Source organism: Halichoerus grypus, chromosome 1, assembly GCF_964656455.1.
Source record: "Halichoerus grypus chromosome 1, mHalGry1.hap1.1, whole genome shotgun sequence".
Lineage (NCBI taxonomy): Eukaryota > Metazoa > Chordata > Mammalia > Carnivora > Phocidae > Halichoerus > Halichoerus grypus.
The window spans coordinates 79,367,192-79,385,842 of NC_135712.1; the positions used below are offsets into that span (position 1 = coordinate 79,367,192).

The following is an 18,651-nucleotide window of genomic DNA, read 5'->3' on the forward strand; positions in this document are numbered from 1 at the left end:
GCCAGTAACTGCTGGTGTGAGGACCGTGCTTTAAGAACCACTGTTAGGAAATTTTACTTGCTAAGACTCTCATAAACTTTATACAAATCATTCTCATACCAACCCCTGTGAAACATGTGTTACTATTATTATTATTATTTTCATTTAGAGATGAAGAACCACTTGTTTAATGTCACATAGATGTAAGTGGTAGAGCCAAGATTTAAATTCTGGTCTCATTTCAACACCAGACTTGTGCTTAATGCTTTGGGAAGAAGGCTCCCTGACACCGGATAGGAGTCATTTTCCCCAAACAGTAATTTCTTGAAGGAGTCTTCCCCTCATGGTCCAGCACGTGCCTCCCACAGGCCTCCAAGCTCTGGAGCTCAATCAGGCCATGGAGTTTCTCTTTGCAACCCCCGTTTCCTTAGCATTTCCACTGTAGCGCCCCTAGTGGCAAAGCCAAGACTACATTCTCCCATGTGGAGAGAACGGAGATGACCCAAGTGCAAGAGCACGTTTTTTTGAAGTCTCAGGTTTTACCTCCAACTTCCTGCATATTTTACATTCTTCTGTTCCATTGTGTGTTCATGTTTAATGTAAGGTAGTTATTTTCCTCAAATACTATTGGCTTTCCTGAAGCATGCCAAGGTTTTCCCTCTGGCTTCCAGTCTACCTTCCAGTTTGAGGATGAGGGTTTAGGTCCTCCCTAGTTGGCTTATTGATGGCATCAGCACGTAACATAGGGCCTGGCACTTATCCATTATATTGTATTATAATGAAAGGAAAGATCGTGGGCTTTGGGACCAAACAGACTTGGGTTCAAATACCAGTTCTGTCACCTACTGATGGGTGAACTTGGGAGAATCACCCTGGGACTGTTTTTGCCACTACAAAACCTTCCTCCCAGGGTTTGGTGACTATTGCAGATAAAGCATGCAAAGCACCAGATGTGTGGTAGTCTAGAAATGGAGGTTGCTGCTATGGCTTATTGTGAGAGTGGTATGTTGGACGGGTAAATAATTAAATGAATGAGTGACCCATACTCCAGCTGGGATGCCCCTGGGCTGTAAGTGCTCCCCAACCTGACACTGCCTGCTTGTGCCAAAGGCAGCCCCCCTCAAGTAGCAGGTCTCCGCTTCTCCCCGGAGACTGCATGCCTCTCCTGGGTACCAGACCCCTACACCTGGGCAGCTTTGTTCAGCCTGACATTTTCACACCACCCCCAGAGCAGGGATTCTTAGGCTCAGTCTGAGGCTGCTAATGAGATGCAGTCCTTAACTGCAAGTCCTCTCTGAATTGTTATGGGTAGCACGCCATCCCAAGACTTTTATTTTTATGTTTGTATAAGGACTACACACTGGCAATTTATTAAATGAGTTATTAGGGATTACTCATATTTGCTATTCATGAACTCAAATTAGCTCATTACTAAGTTCCCCAGGGGGCTCTAATTCAGTTATCTGTGGAGTCCGGCTGCTTCTAAATACTCAGCCGCTGCTGCCTCCTCACTCAGCTAGATGGTTGGAACGCTGAGACCTGCGGGGAAAGTCATGTTGTCTTGCTGCGTCAGACTTGCTTTGAGTTGGTTGTGGTGTTCAGCGACTGCTATTCTTGCCTTTTAATTAGAAATCGGAGTTCATTTACCTTCATCATTATCGTATTAGCTTGTGGAGGATATTTGGTTAACCTAACAGCATGTAGTGACACATATCTGCCTCAAAAATACTTCAGGCCTATAATTTTCCAGTTACTAGATTTTAAGACGTGAACAAGTTGCAGCTCGAGCATGAATCATGCATATTCTCTTGCTAAACAGGTGCATATGTACTCTGAACCCAGAAGCGCTTATGTAGTTGTTTTGGTGATCTATGACTGCATAACTAACTGCCCCCAAATCATTTTATTATCCTGAAAAATTCTGTGCATGAGGAATTCAGACAGGGCTCAGCAGGGACAGCTTATCTCTGCTCCACACCATGTCTACCGAGGTGGCCAAACCCAAAATAGCTTCTTGTCTTCCGTGTCCGGCAGCACAGCCAGAACAGCCCAAGTGACTGCTTGCGGGCTGGGATGGCTTACGTAGTATCTCGCGGCGGGGTCTTTGGTTTTTACCATCAGCTGGGTCGCTCACTTCTCCTCCAGGTGATGTTAAGCCTCCCTCTGTCCATGTGGTGCCCCTGGGATCTCTCTAGCAAGGTGGCAGAGCTCCTGACATGGCAGTTCAGTGTTCCCAAGAACACAAAAGCGGAAGCTGCCGGGCCTAACTCTGGCACAGTGTCACTTCTAAAGCAAGTCCCGAGCTCAGTCCAGACTCAAGGGGAAGGGACCGAAACGGACACGAGTGTCAGGAGGCATGGCTTGGGAGGGACCCCTGGTGCGATAAACTACTATCATATTGACAATTCATTAATGAATTCCAACAACTTAAGTAACTCGGAACATACTGTCAGGTTAAGCCAAATGAAGTGACTGTTATAAGTTTATAGATGGTAGCTTATAGTTACAGATTTGCAGGTCATTCTTTTTATATTAAAATGTGTACATTATTTAATATTAAAATTAGGATTCTAATATTAAAATTCTTTTCCCGCTTGGAAGTGCAAACAGGTACGGTAAGATCTTGTGCTCCATGCAAATGGTCTCCATCAAAAAAGGTTGAGAGCTACTTTTCTACTGGTCAAGAAATGAGCCCTCAGAAATCTTGTAGTCACTAGAGCTGCAAAGCGGGCGGGAGGACACGGTTTCCGCCCTGAAGGAGCTCAGAGTCTCCCAGGGAAGAGTTGGCAAGTACACAGCAGTGTGGCAAGTGCCATAATGGAAAAAAGCCCCAGGAGCTATTGAGGAGCAGAGAAGACAAGCCTAGCCCAGGCCAGGCTATTAAAGGAAGCTTCTAGGAGTAGGTGACACTGGAACTGAACTCCAAAGACAACATAGGAGTTATACAGTTTAAGAAGGACCAGCAGGAGCACAAGCCCAGAGACAGGACAGTTATCAAGATGGGACTCCTCACAAGTTTGGGAAGAGAGAGGGGTTCTTATCTTTCTAGCTCTTAGTCATTCTTTCCTTAGAAAAAAGTACTCATTATGGGTTTGTTATAAATCATCGGGTGCATAGAAATAAGCTCCCCCAATCTGATGCCATATTCATGAATTAATGTTTTTATGAGAGCAAGGAGGAAATGAAGAGGTGTTTGTTCTGGGTAATTGGCTATGGCTGATTCATTCGGATGAATAGAGACCTGGGGCTCAAGTCAATACCCATTGAATAGGCCGTCTTCCTTCTGACTTGTGATTTCCATGCTGACATCTCTATAGAACAAATAGAGTTTGATCTGGGATATGAAATTGCAGAGCTAGAAAATGTGTTAGCAACCATTATTCCCACCCCGTCATTTGACAGACAAGGTCACTGGGGCCCGGGGACCTGAAGCAAGTGCTCAGAGTGGCATAGCCTTTGGGACATAAAACACTCTTCTCCCATCCAAGCCTGACAATACCCAATCTGAGTGTTATTTAGAAAACCCTATTACATTTTCTCCTGTCAGGGAAGATATTCAGGGAGGTAATCAGAAGATTGTGCATACTCTAAAGAGCCGCCAAGAGGAGCGTGTCGGGCAGGCTGCTGAAAGGGATATGCTGAGTGATGTCAAGAGCAAACCTCTTGCGTGGTGGCTGCCGTCTCTGTCAAAGGCAGAAAACCAGAGGGGCCATCATGTGGGAATGTGGTCAGCAGTGACCATCTGGACAGTCAGGTCGTGTTTCAGGCCCCTAACTTCTCCCGATGGAGATAAACAGGGCAGCTTCTTCCACCCTGAAGCCAAGCACTGAGCTGTCAGGCAACAATGATGATAATGAGTATTTGTTGTATTATTGCAGAGTATACCTCCTTACCTTGTTACTCCTCCTCAGCTCCTTCAGGAGTCTTTCCATGCCCCTGTGCCCACTACAAGATGGCCTCCTCGTTCCCTGTACCACCACACTTCCCATCCTGTGTGTTAATTATCGGTTGGGGTGTCTGTCTCCTGCACAGGACTGTCAGCCACCACAGTAGGGAAGCATAGAGGACCTGTGTGTTCTATGGGAACAGCTGGGAGAACAGCTTAGTTTGCTCAAAGAGTTAAAAAAAACTATAGAAGAGAAGTGACCTTTTAATCTAGAACCAGATATGAATAGTGGTTTGTTATGGGAAGGAAAGAGCGAGGGACATTCCAGGTCGATTAAAGGCATGGTGTGTTTGTCAGTCCACTAACTGATGTTTATGAGGTGCTGTCACGTGCCAGGTGCTTGGCTTGGTGCTAGGGAGAGACAGTAAGATGATTTGGCTGGAACGTGGAGCATGTGGGGCAAGAGATAATTGGAGTGAAGATGGGGAGGTGAGTTGAACCACAGGTAAAGGATTTTCTGGACTGGCTAAAAAGCCTGCCCAAAAGAGTCCAAGAGAAGCCACCGAAGGTTTTCAAGCAAGTAAGTGTTGGGGTCTAATTTGGTTTTAGCTGAAGAAAATCTCTATGAAAGATATGGAATGATTCATGGGATATATTGTTAAGTGAAAAAAACAATATGCAAAAGACTGCATTTGGTGTAATAAAGAAGGGGAAATAAAAATATATCCAATAATCTGCTCACTGGTGCAAAAATAAACAAGGATAAACTAGAAACTAGAAGGGGTGAGTGGGAATAAGATGGAAAGGAGAGGGATGAGCACAGAGTAAAAGGAATGGGGGCAGCCAGGCCTCTCTGAAGAAACCGTATTAAAAAAAGAATCATTGGGAATGGAGGGAGAAACCCTAGAGTGAAATATGAACAGAAATGAATAGGAGTGTGAAAGAACTAATCTAAGTAACTTTTGAAAATAGGACTTTGAGGACATGCTTTGTTGGCGAAGACAAAAGAACTGTCAACAAATCTGGAACTCTTTTTTGTTTTTCACAGAGTTGTAGCTAGCAATTTTGAAACTTCTTTCTGTGTATTTAAGGATTGGGCAAATAAATATATTGTAGATAATGGAAATGAAGTTTGTTGGAGAATGGAACTTAAAAATATGGAATGAGGGGAAGTCTACAGTCGACATTGTAATACTGGACTATAGTTGGAGGTCTGAGTATGAACTTGGGGTTTTTAACGTGAATGGATGGATGGATAGACAGCCAGCCAGCCAGAAATGTGATGTGTGTGTATACCTGCGTGGGTTTCCTGGCCCTGGCCCTGATAAAGTCTAGAAGCTATGACACCCCAGTAGCGATGCGCATACCTAGTGCCCAAAGCTTGGTTTCAAATACTATTCTCCACTAAAAGGAATCTGTGCTTTGGAGAAATGACTGATTTCAGGACAACTGAGGAAGTACAGGGTGAGACTGAGACATTTTGTTGTACTAGAAAATAAAGATGTACTCAAAGAATGATGGGAAGATGTCTGAAGAACAAGAAATCAACTTGAATGAGCTTCCACTGGCCAAATCTGGGACAATTCGAATCAAAACAAATAATGATAGTGATGGATTATATCCCTCTGAATAAAATAAGAATCCATTAACATAAATGAATATGCATATTATATGTAAACATAACATACATTCATACTTATTTATATAGATATTTATGTATGATATTTATATTTTATATATTTATAGCATTTATAGTATAAAAAATACACATAAGGAAACTGATATAAAGAAATAAAGAGAAAGCTCTTCCTTACAGTAGAATCCAAACTAATAAATATAGAGGGGGTCATAGAATTAGAAGTTCTCTATCATAATAATAATTAATCCAGGGGCGCCTAGGTGGCTCATTCGATTAAGCATCCAACTCCTGATTTCGGTGCAGGTCATGATCTCAGGGTCGTGGGATCGAGCCCTGTGCTGGACTCTGCACTGGGTGTGGAGCCTGCTTAAGATTCTCTCTCTCCCTCTCCACCATCCCCCACTCGCACACTCTCCCTCTCTCTAAAAAATAAATAAATAAAATAATAAAATAATTAATCCAGGCAAGAATCATCAGTGGATGCTAAAACTCGTGGATAACAATTTGATGAGTAATTACAAAATTAAAACAGCTTGGAGCAGGAGAAGATCAAGTTCAGAAATCTATGGCATAACACAAAGTCTTTGCCCCCGACAGCTGTCAGCTGATTGCTTAAGTCATATTGCTAAGTGTTGAATTTGCAATTAGGAAGATAATGGTAATTGCTTATTGAGTGCCCACTGCGTGTTAGGCATTATGTTAGGTGAGGTTTTGTGATTCTCTGTTTGGTTTTTGCATATATTAAATCACTCCTAGCATTAGCTCAGTGAGATTTTTATTAGTATTCCCATTTTTGAGGTGAAAACCAAGGGTCAAGAAACACAAAATTTGTCTAACATCAAATAGCAAATAGGAGGTAGAGCAGGATTCAAAGCCCCTGTCTTCTGACTTGGAGTTCCACGGTATTCTCTCAGGCAATGCATCTCTCGGTCACCTCAGACCTAGCTCTGTGTTTCTGGAAGTGTGCAGAATGATACGGCCAGAGAGGCATTCTTAAACAAAAGCTTGGAGGTTCCTTCTTTTTCTGTACCATATTTACTGAACACCTTGCCTCATCTTCCTCATCTAAAAATAGTGAAAGCAATGCTGAATGTACACGGTCGTTAGGAGGGCAAATGGGCTAAACTCTGTAAAGCATATAGGGTAAAGTAAGTGTCCTCTAAATGACAGCCACAGCCTTAGTAACACCAGTGGTGATGTTGAATTCCCTGGTTTGATGGAAAATGTTTCTAAAGGTCACCCCTCACTTTTGGACTGAATTGATCATCAGAGAACAGATCATAAAGAGCTTTGTGTATCATAAAAGGATGATTATGTTTTATTCCATAGGCAATAGAAAACCACTGAAGAATTTTATTACCGGGAGAGATATGAACTGGTTGGCCATTTAAAGCAGACCCAGGGCAGGAGAGTAAAAGCCAAGGCAGAGAGCCCATCGGGAGGCTGTTGGTAGAGACTGGGAGTGAGACGATGAGGGTCTGAGTTGATGAAGCTGGCATGACAGAGAGGAGGGGACACACAACAGACGGTCACTCTGGAAAGTGGTGCCTGGATTTGGCAGGAGAGGAAGGGGAAAGAGCTGAGGCTGAGCCTTGGGCTTCTGGCCTGTGTCCTTGCTCCTCTCCGGGCGCGACCAGAATGTAGAGGAGGGGCAGGTTGGGGACATGGGAACGGGCTGATCTGGGGTGGTCTGGGATACACAGAGGAGTCACACTGGACAGTTGGATATTCGGATCTGGATTGAGGAGAGAGTGAACGGTTGGGGCAGCATGCCTGGGGTCACTGAAGCTGTGGCAGTGGGTCCCTCAGGGAAGGGGTATAGAGCCAGAAGAGGGCTGAGGTTGGGATTTGGGAAATACCAGTATTTAACGATGGCCAAAGAAGTGGAAGGAGACTGAGGGGGAACACTCCGAAAGATAAGATTGTTTCCAGGGGGCTGTTTCCTGCCATGGCAGAGGCTGCGAAGAGAAGCAAACGAAGTAAGGAAGGCCTGAAAAATGCCTACTGGATTTGAAAATTGTGTCCCCGGGGACCCTGGCGAGAGCAGGTACCAAGGAGCAGAATCCAGGAGGGCAGTGGATTAAGGAGAGAATTGGACGTTTTAAGAAGAGCAACTAGAACTTGGATGATCCTGGGGATGCAGGCATCTCACTCCCTTGCCATGCATTCCCACCTATTGGTGGAGAGCTCTGATTGGTGGAAGGTCCTCCTTCCAGAGCCAGAGTCTCCTTCCAGCATCTTCCCTCAGCTCCTGGCCAGCCCTCCAGGTCCACACCAGCCAAGTCCATGAGCTCTTCCAGATAGCTGCACAAACCTGCCTCCTCACCGGGTGGTCTCATCCAGCCCCTCCACCGTCCTTCATATGCTCCAGGCTCCCAGATTTAACTTGATGTCTGACCCTCCAACATGGATCCTGTTTTATGAAAACTGAGCTTCTTTGGTAACATCAGTCTGTATTTCTCCCCCTATTAGGTTGGTAGCTTTCCAACACTTTTTTAAGCCTCAATCCAGAATAAGAAATACATTTTTACAATATAATCAATAAACATGTATGTATAACTAAAAGGAGATGCGCTCTTATTTTCAACTCCATTTCATGCCATTCCACTCTATCCTATTCTATTTTGTGTTTTCAAATGCTGGCCTGGGCCCACCATGTCAATTTCACAACCCGCTAAATGGACTTCATGGCTGATGGTATGACTGACTGCCAGAGCTCACCGTGCTAGGAGGGGCTCAAAGGGAAAGATGCTAAGCTTCTGTCTGAATCCATGCCCTTTCCCTCCCACAAGTTCCCCTGCACTGGGGCGGGCAGGTCTTCCCTCTAATCACCTTTGTATGAAACCACTTCAGTCACTGGGATGTTAGCCAGCCTTGCGGGTATTTGAATGTCCAGAGTAATGGTGGAATTTAGAAATCCGTGGAGGAGAGACTGGCTTACCTTTCAAATCATAGCAGATAAGTACTGTCCCTACTTAGCTCGTGAGGCATCTGACAGCCTGAGATGTTTTCATGCCTTGAGGATGCCCTCAGGTGGTCTTACTACACCTCTCCTGTGAGACATGTAAAATTTCCTGAGTGGAGGAGTATGAATACCTATTCAGACGGACCACCCAACTGGATTTGTGCTGGTCTGGTCTGTACGCCCTCTTCAGACTTCCCTGGGGAGACACCACCCCACCCTGAGAACCACTGCCTCCCATAGGCCTTTCCCCAGAGAACAGTTGGGGATTTCTTTTATAAGAAAGGATGACTTAAGAATTCTAACACTCCCATTCACAATGTCTTTTCTACTTCTGCCCAGGAGGAGCCAGGATTTCTGACGACCTTGACTACGGATAGAAGCATGCTGTTGCAGCAATAGCACAGGCCTTCTCACATCTGCTGAAAGGTGCCCACCACTGCCATAGACCCGGGGATCCTCAGAGTCTCCCGAAGGGCTGGTCCATCACCTACCTGCAATGAGCCAGGCCCTGGGCTGGGCCTCAGCTTCACCCTGGTGAACAAAACTCCATCCCTGGCCTCAAGCACTCACACCCAGCTTAAAGATGAGTGAAGAACGGTGGGTCTCCCTCACTCCAGAAGAATTTGACCAACTCCAGAAATATTCAGAATGTGAGTAAATGGATTGACCCACCTGGGGCAGGATTTCCTCTTGGTAGGGGAGAACATTTCTGGAGAGCAGAATGGTGTAATTGTTGCAAAGCCACAGAGAATGAGGTTGGGCCTGACAGATTATATTTCCTTATAAACACAGAACCAGTGTCTTTAAACATAAAAACAATTATCTTTACACTCTATAAAGGATACATGCTCACCATAGAAATTTGGAATATACAGGGGAAAAAATAAAGAGTAGGTTAAAAATCACAGCCAAACTCATGAACATTTTGGAACACTCCCCTCCTGTGCATATTGCATTACATAGTTGAGTTCCTGAGTATACAGTACCTTTTTTTTTTTTAGCCTACATTTTCTGCCTAACATAATACTGTATTTTCTCCTGTGTATAGCATAATTTTTGAAAGGTTGAAGGCTGCGTATTTATAAGGTTACTCAATCACTGGCTTTAATATACGCTTGTGTTTGGACCCAGTGCCTTTTTTCAGTAAGAACAGAATGCTGATGTGTGTGTCTCTTTCTTGACTTTGTTCTGAATAAGCCTGGCTCTTCAACGGGGGCTCTTGGTTTCCCAGTAGTTATACCCAGGAATAATTGCAATGCATCAGGACACTTTGGTGGCAAGGCTGATGCTCACATGTGGGCACCCAGCTGTGCCCTCTGCAGGCTCCTCCTAATCCTGACATGACAGGAATTTGCCAAGGCTGGAACGCCACCTGACCACTGCCCTCTGCACACGTGGTGACCATGGTGTTTGTACAGTGGCACCAACGTTTTAGAGCCCTTTGCTTTGCAGACTTCCAGCTGCACTGACTGCCCTGCCCCTTTAGTCTAATCACCTCTCCCTTCCTGTTAATTATTCTGGCGCTTTTGTAAATCACTAGGCCAATGGCAAGTTGACCTTCCCTCCAAAGTTTGTCCAGGGAGCCCTTGTATGCCCTTTTGGCAGCCTGCCCCGCTCCTACAGAGCAGGCAGCCCTTGTCCACTGTCCTGGTCTGGGAGTCTAAATATTGGGCTTCAGTGCCACCTGTGGGTCTTGCTCTCTGTGATGTGACAGCCCCAAACCCCCACAGCCTCTGTCTTCTTCTGCACGATGAGAGAGTTGGACGAGACGACCTCTTCCTGTGATTCTTCCCAGGCCTGACACCCATGACTCTGTGCTCCCCATGGTCAACAGGAGCCCCCCATGGGACTTCTGGCCAGTCTCCCTCTTGGCTCCCTGGAGCCCATGGCCTCCTGTCTGACCTTGATGGGCTTAGAGAGACTCTATAATGTACTGACAAGGAGCAAGGCATCACCTTCCAGGGTAAATTACATTTCATTCACCATGCTCTGTAGGTCAGCCAAAGACTGGCCCTAGTCAGGGATGAAAAAGAAGCACAAAGAAAAGGCTTGCTCTTGAGGAATCAGAATCTTGTTAAGGAATCAGAAATGTGTTCCTAACACAAGCAAAAGGCAGGTTTAAGGCAGCAGGCAAATACCTCTGGCAGAGCTATCTAAACCGAATACATAAATGAGAAGGGAATTTAAAGCTAGAGGAAATTGGTATGCCGGAGTGTATTAGTTTGCTAGGCTCCTGTGACAAAGTACCCACACTCTGGGTGGCTTAGAACAACAGAAAGTATCTAACAGTTCTGGAGGCTAGAAGTGCAAAATCAAGGTCTCAGCAGGGTTGGTTCCTCCTGAGGACTGTAAGGGAAGAATGTGTTCCAGGCTTCTCTCCTTGGCTTATAGATGGCTCTCTTCTCCCTGTCTCTCCACATTCTCCCTGTGTATGTGTATCTCCATATCCAAATTTCCCTTTTTATATGGACACAGTCATATTGGATTAGACCCACCCTATTCCAGTATGACTTCATCTTAACTAGCTACATCTGTAATGACGCTATTTCCAAATAAGGTCATATTCTGAGGCGCTGGGGTGGGGGGTCAAAACTTCAACATATGAATTTGGGGGGAGGGGATACAATTTACCCCACAACAGAGGATTTAGCTGGGTGGACTCTATGGAGGACAGAAGTTTAAAATGTGAATAGTAAGTAGATAGTGGGGGAGGGGGAGAAACAACAGAAACAAAGGGAGAGAAGCACAGAGAGGGATATGTATGGGTGGTGAAGAGAACCTCTGGGCTCTAAGGAGAGGAGGGTGGGGAGGAGGACAGAGGAGGGATGGGGATAGTAGGAGGCCTTGGGTCAAAGTGTGGGTTGGGACCAAGGTGGCAAAGTTCAGAGCCATGAATCTGGTGGCTGTGTGCAGGGTGGCCTGAATATAGAAGCTGTCAGATCAGGGAGGTAGTAGATCAGGGTCTGAAATCTAGTGTGAGCTGAGTATCGGGGCTAGGAGGGACTGTGGCAGTGAATAAATGCTGATCTGTGGAAATCTGTGGTAGAAGTATCACCAACATTTGCGGAATGAAAGGAAGCCAGCAAAGATACCCCTGAAGACTGTGAATCTTTGGCAGATGCCAACATTAGTATTCAAGGGTGGTGGGGACGGTTTGGGAATGTTGATTTTGGGATGGTGATGACACATCCACTTCTTCATTCATATGCGCCAGGTTGCAGGAAACCAGCAATGAGGGAGACACAATCCCTGCCCTCAAAGAGCTCCCAGCCTAGTAGGGAAAGATAGATGGGACTCAAACAATGATGTTCAGTATGACAGGTGCTAAGAAGTGGGGAACACAGAGGAGGAGAACTAGCCTAGCCTGGTGGGAGGCTTCCTGAGGCAGGTGTGGTTTCCAGATGCCAGAAACACTAGTAGGAGGGAGGAGGGGAGAGCATTGCAGGCAGAGGAAGTGGCTTGGGGAGCAGGGAAGAGAGGTCATCATGGTAGCTTCGGAGAATGGCAAGCAGGTCACAGACTTGGAGCCTAGGGCAAGTGGTGGTGGTGGTAGGAAAGGATTGGGGGCAAGAACTGGAATGATAAATAAGAGCCCATTGTGGAGGATACTGCTTTCCAAGTGAGGTATCCTATGGGCCTGAGAGGGGTGGTGGTGGGAAGAGAGTGGGCAGGAGAGCTAGGCTCCAGCTCTGACATTGGAATCATTGTGTGGAGGCAGCAAGGAGGGGACAACAGGAATGAAAGCACTTCAGATAACAAGCACATGAGGAAAGAGATGAGAAGGTGGGAAACAAGACCAAGAGTCTGCCTACACTCAGGGGTCAGAGAAGGGAAAGGAGTCAGAAGAAGACAGAAGAACCTGAAAGATGGCTGGGCAAAAAGAGTAGTGGGTGGAGGGAGCAGAGGGACAGAGGGGTCCACATGTGGCAAAGCAGTAGGGGAGGCAGGTGTCAAAAAGAAACCAGACTATTTAGTAGGAAGGGGTTCCTTTGAGTCTTGGGTCTCTTTTTCAACCATCAGCTTTGTCCTTCTCTGACCCCTCCTCATCTCATCCTTGTCCCAGGACTGGACAAGTGCCCTGGCACTGTTGTTGTAACAGGAGAGGAAAAAAAGCTACAGTTCTTGGAAAATGATTAATCCTCAGAGGAAACCCTGGAAAAGGCACTTCTACCAATTTTAGACACATGCTGGTATTCAGTCAGATTGCATTGCCATAGCAACTGCTCTTCATAACTACATAAACAGGAGCTTTGCGGTAGTGGAATAGCCGAAGTGTATAGCCTAAGAATTGGGAACTTTCCCCAGTGGGGTTACCAGGTAGGACGGGCCAAGAATTTCAGAGTAAGAGGCTCTTGGTGTATTCTGTTTATATAACAAAAACCCTGTACCTTCTTTGGTGGCCTTCTGCTGGGGGTGGCGGGGGGGTGGGGGAGAAGCCATGTTAAAACTGCCCTCATAGGTGTAGGTATTTATTTTATATGTACACACACACACACACACACACAGTTGATACATATATATATATATGGTAAGCTTAATGTGAGTCAGTAAAGTGTTTGTAAAAAACATACTGTGATATTAAGGATATTTTTGTCACAAAATCAAGTACAAAAATGAAAAACGGATGAAATTTAAACCTACCCATGAGCCCATCTCCCAGTGATAACCACTACGTGTGTGTGTGTGTGTGTGTGTGTGTGTGTGTGTGTGTAAAATAGACATGCGAGGCTATTTCGTATGCTGTTCTCCTCACCCTAACAATTATCTATTCAATTCAGTTATCTACTGCTGCATCAAAACAACTTTAACCTCATGCATTAAAACAGCCATTTTGTTTTGACTCGGGAATCTGGACGGGGCGCACCTGGGATGGCTGGTCCCTGCTCCACAGTGTCTGGGGCTTTGGGTGGGATGCCTCACAGGATCCAGCAGGCTTACTCACTGCCATACTGTTACCTCAGCATTCCTCCATCAGATTGCTTTCTCCAAGTGCTTTGTCATCTCCCAGGGCCTCTCCATGTGGCCTCTTTTTGTAGTTGGCTGGCCTGGACTTCTTACATGTGGCCCTGGACTCCAAGAGCATAAAAGCTTTTTAACACCTGGACTCTGAGGTCCCTAAACAGAACTGTCTCCACATTCCACTGGCCTGGCCCAGATGCACTGGGGCCAGGGAATGGACTGCACATCTCATGGGAGAGCGGCTCACACAGGGCACAGGGAGAGTGTGGACAGCCATCTTTGGAGACTAGCTAGCGCACAGTATATCATGAGGTGTTCCTGTGTTGTTCAGAACTTTCCAGAAGCAAGACTTTTAGGGGTTGCTGAGATTTCTTTTGATACATTATTTTATTTAACCAAACTGCTGATTGCGATCGTAAGATGTATTAATAGACTCACAGTGTCTAGTAAGGCCAACTGGTATCCACATTGTGTCCTGCCCTGATCAGACCTCTTTGAGAGCTGAATTTATTCCTGGGCACCACAGTGCATGATGTATATGGACAAACTGGAATGTGTTTGAGAAGTGCCACTAGCATGGTGAGGGGCCTCACAGCAGGGTTATGAAGAAGTGCCTGCAAGTACTATGCCTGTTTGCAGGAGAAGGGAAGATTCAAATAAATAAATAAATATTGCTGTTGCGGGGAGGAGGTGTGTTGTTAATTTTGAATGGCTTGCAGAAGTAGCCCTAGGACTAATGGGAGGAAATCATCAAAGAAAGACTTAAAGCAAGGAATTCATTGATGCCTAATGGTCAAACCTGCCTAAGACAGAACAGAATTGACTTAAAAGCAATTGAGTTTTCTTTCCCTAGATATCCAGTTGATCAAATGACCATCATTAGCCCTTCTAATACTTAGTTTCTATGTTGAAACAGGTTTCTTTTCCACCTCAGAGGGCATGAGCTTGTAGGGAGGCCTCCCACTGACCCTCCCCTAACAGCTTCAAATAGAGATATAATGGGTTTATTATCCTTCTAATCCTGATATTTGGGGAGGGGCAATTATTTTTCCATAACTTGTCAAGGACAAAACTATCCACTTTTTCAGAAAGGGAAAAAAGGAAAAAAATGATAAAGCATCAATTTTAACTTTTAACTCTCCAAGAAATTAAACCAAACATTTTCAACATCAGCCCATGGTTGCTAGATTTTGTAGACTTTTTACACCTGGGAGAAATTTTAAGCCACCATCAAATCCAACTCCTATCCATTTTTCAATGAGAACACTGAGTCCAGAATTGCTCAATGACTTCTCCAAGGTCACACAGAAGGTCAGTGGTAGAATAAGAATTAGAACCAAAGTTCTCAATCCCAGGTCAAATTCAATTTGCTTCGGGCGCCTGGGTGGCTCAGTTGGTTAAGCGACTGCCTTCGGCTCAGGTCGTGATCCTGGAGTCCCGGGATCGAGTCCCGCATCGGGCTCCCTGCTCAGCAGGGAGTCTGCTTCTCCCTCTGACCCTCCTCCCTCTCATGCTCTCTGTCTCTCATTCTCTCTCTCTCAGATGAATAAATAAAATCTTTAAAAAAAAAAAAAAAAATTCAATTTGCTTCAATCCAGTTCCAATAAATTAAACAAAAAGTACCCATTGGAGCTCAACCTTCAATGATAACAGTGGGGAAAAAATATATATATATATATTTTTATATTATTTATTAAAATATTATATATATTTGTATGTCAATTAAACTATAATAGAGCAAAATTTTAAAGTACATTTAAAGAGAATAAATCAGTAAATTGTGCTATTCAGAAATATATTTCATTAGAATCAGATCAACGCAAAGTTTCTGACTTTAAGATGTAGGTAAATTACAGCTCAAAATTCAAACCTGTCAGTTTAATATGGGAGTCAGAGAAAATGTTGAGGGCTGGTTTATAGAACAATGTAAGGCTCTAAGTAAGCTTCATTGAAATCTTATTATTTATATGGGCCAGTGGAATGAGAGTTAGTCAAATGTTCTTGGAGTCCTGGGTCCATAAAGTGTCATGTCTCATTGCTTCCATCTTGGAAGGAAACCACAGCTATTTCTCACCCATGTCTCTTGCAGCATAACTGGCCTTCTTTTCATTCTGATGACTAGGACTCTACCCACAAGCAGTCACAGAATCTATGGATAGGGATAGACTTCTACGGAACAGTAGCTCTCAGATTTGAATATGCACACGAATCTCCTGGAGATCTTGTTAAAAATGCTGATTCTGACTCAGTAGGTCTGGGATAGTTCTGAGATGCTGCATTTCAGACAAGCTTCCAGGTTGCTGATGCTGCTGGTCCAGGGACCACACTCTTAGTCACAAGAAGGTTCAGGTTGTCTGATCCATTCCTCCACCTTCATTTGGGTTATGACTAATGAGGCCAAATATTTGAAGAAAAAGTGGGAAGTTTTGCTATCAATACCAATTTTGCTTATACAGATAAGCTATACCAGTCATTCAGAGCATTTATGGTGAATCAGAAAATCTCAGTATCCTAAAGAGGGTTCTCTTATATGAGCCCCCAAACCCTCTACTTTCAATGTAAAGTCTTTTCCCCTTATTCTATATATAACACTGTAGCAGAGTTATCACTTTCACTGGTTCCCCTCAGTAGTTAGCTTGGTAGACCTCGGTGGTCCTCAGCCTTGGCTGCACACTAGAAATACTTGGGAGGCTTTGAACCCTTCCAGTGCCCTGTCCACACATTCCCCCCCCCACCCCTGGGATCATTTAATCATAATCTATAGGTGTAGAATCCGGGGTTCGGTAGTGTTTAAAGCTCCCCAGGTGATTCCACCTTGCAGCCAAGGTTAACAACCACTGGTCCAGCTTTTTTCCCTATGCCCCTGGAAATATAGGACATACGGGACAAGCACAATAACCTAAATCCCTTTTCTAGTCCTCCTTTATTCATGAATCTTTATTGAACATTGATTTTATGCCAGGCAGTGGGCTCTATGCTGGGGAGTAACATTGCACAGGAAAAGAAGTGTAGCTGGGAGAATGTGTCAATGCTTATGAGGCTGGGCTTCTTACACATGCTTCCCACATTCCACTTTGGGGCCTGATTCCTCCTGGCTGAAAAGGTGGGCGTTTTGATGCACTGCTCCTGGATCTGGCATCTCTGTTCTGACATCATTCTCCATCTTTCTAGAACCCTTGGGAAACTGCACTCTTGCTTTTGTGCACCTCGCTGTGTTCTTGACTCCCTGGAATACTTATAAAACTTACTCATACATCCTAGCCATCCTCGAAAGAAGGAAGATCTAGGTTTTTTTTCCCCCTTTCATGTGCCAACTTTATCTTTTCCCCTCTCTGTGTCTTTCTTTCCCAGGGCTGAGTCATTTGTGGTCTTCTCAACCCATGGAATATGTTCCTCTATCCTCAGTATCATGGTTTTGTCTATGTTGTGACAGGCAAGCCTTACTAGTCAGCCACAAATATACAAGAATGTTACTAAGGCCTTATCATAAGTGAGGTCCATGCACCTGCATAATTGGCATCATCGAGGGTCTTGTTTGAAATGCAGAATGTGAGGCCCCGACTCAGTACCTGTTGAATCAGGCCATTTAAACCTGACCCTCAGGCATTTCCCACACGTGTTCAGTTTGAGATGCTCTTGGGGGACTTTGAGGCATGGAGAGTTATTATGCATCTTATAATTTCACTCTCATCTATGGGTTTTCAGGTTCCCATTTGAAAATGTTGATTTATAGTTATTTCAGAGTTTAATGGCCCGACTAGTGCTCATATACTCAGTGTTCTTAACTAGAAGATGGTCCATAAACTTTGGGTTCTGGTTCCAGCAGCACCGCTGACGTTCTGCTATAAACACTGAATCTCCTAATTTGTCTGCTTGTTCAGTTGAAGGGCATCCCTCTCCCACACAAGCGTGGCAGTGAAGGTGCTTGTGAGTTGGGCCAAATTTTCTCCTTAAAAAGGCTTTGAATGTGCTCAAACACTAGGAACAAGTGTTTGGTTAAGGTCCCAGAATTCTTGGCACATAAAGCACAAAGAGACAATTTTGGATTGAAACTTCTTAGGGTAGTTGTTACTACTAGTGACCTTGATCACGGAAAAGAGCCTTCTTGACCCCTGATTTGGGGTAAAACTGCATGCTGATGGTTCAGCCAGTGCAAGTTAATACAGAATGTATCCCTGCCTTGCCACGAAGCTGAATAAGTTGACCTGTTGGGTAAAGTTCCTTAATGTTGTCCACTTCAGCAATGGAGAATGTCTGCCAAGCGTGGTGATTTCGGATTTAGCAGTTATAAACTTTTCTTCATTTTGCAATAATTATCCAACAAGTTTAGCTGCTTCTTAAAAGAGTCTTAATTTCTAACAATAAAATTACATTCATGGAACAGCAGTTCTTAACCTTGGCTATACATTTGAATCCCCAGGAAGCTTTAAAATATTTTGATTCCTGAGTTTCTAAAGAGGGGGTTGGGTTAGCCTGGTGATGGGTATTAAAGAGGGCATGTATTAAATGGAGCACTGGGTGTTATATGCAAACAATGAATCATGGAACACTGCATCAAAAACTAATGATGTAGTGTATGGTGATTAACATAACATAATATAATAAAATTAGATTTCTTTAAAAAAAAAAAAGAGATGCTGACTTAATTGGTCTCAGTGGAGGCCTGGGTTTCAAATGTACATAGGCTCCTCAGGTGGTTCTGACATGTAGCCAGGTTTGAGAGGCACTGTCATAGAGGAAGGGCCTTATCTTCTGATTTACCCATGTTCACGTATCCAGTGAATCTAATAGCTGTGTCACATTATTAGATATGCTAAAAATCAGAGTCACCCACTCATTAGCTGCGTGCCCTTGAAAGAATCATCTAAATTTCATAAGCCTTGGTTTTTTCTTCTCTAAAATAAGGACCACTGGGGTGTCTGGGTGGCTCAGTCAGTTGGCATCTGCCTTTGGCTCAAGTCATGATCCTGGTATCCTGGGGTCAAGCCCCACTTTGGGCTCCCCACTCAGTGGGGAGTCTGCTTCTCTCTCTGCCTTTCCACCTGCTTGTGCTCTCTCCCTCTCTCTCTCTAATAAAATCTTTAAAAATAAAATAAAATAAGGACCATTATTACATTAGAGAGTAGTTGTGGAGATTTAAGTAAAACATATAAGATTACTAGGATGGTGCCTAGCATACGGTAAGCACTCAACAAAATAGGAGTTCTTACAAAGAACTGTGGA

The 18,651-nt window shown here is 44.5% G+C and overlaps 1 protein-coding gene across 4 annotated transcripts in view; it reads left to right on the top strand.

Moving 5' to 3' along the window:
- Positions 1–18,651, top strand: part of DGKG (diacylglycerol kinase gamma) — a 206,002-nt gene that overhangs the window by 25,206 nt on the left and 162,145 nt on the right. For all 4 annotated transcript variants that reach the window (XM_036066663.2, XM_036066662.2, XM_036066665.2 and 1 more), the window contains exon 2: positions 8,809–9,119. In XM_036066663.2, coding sequence (XP_035922556.1) covers positions 9,053–9,119 — 67 coding nt within the window. In that variant the 5' untranslated portion in view covers positions 8,809–9,052. The remainder of the gene's footprint in view (positions 1–8,808; positions 9,120–18,651) is intronic.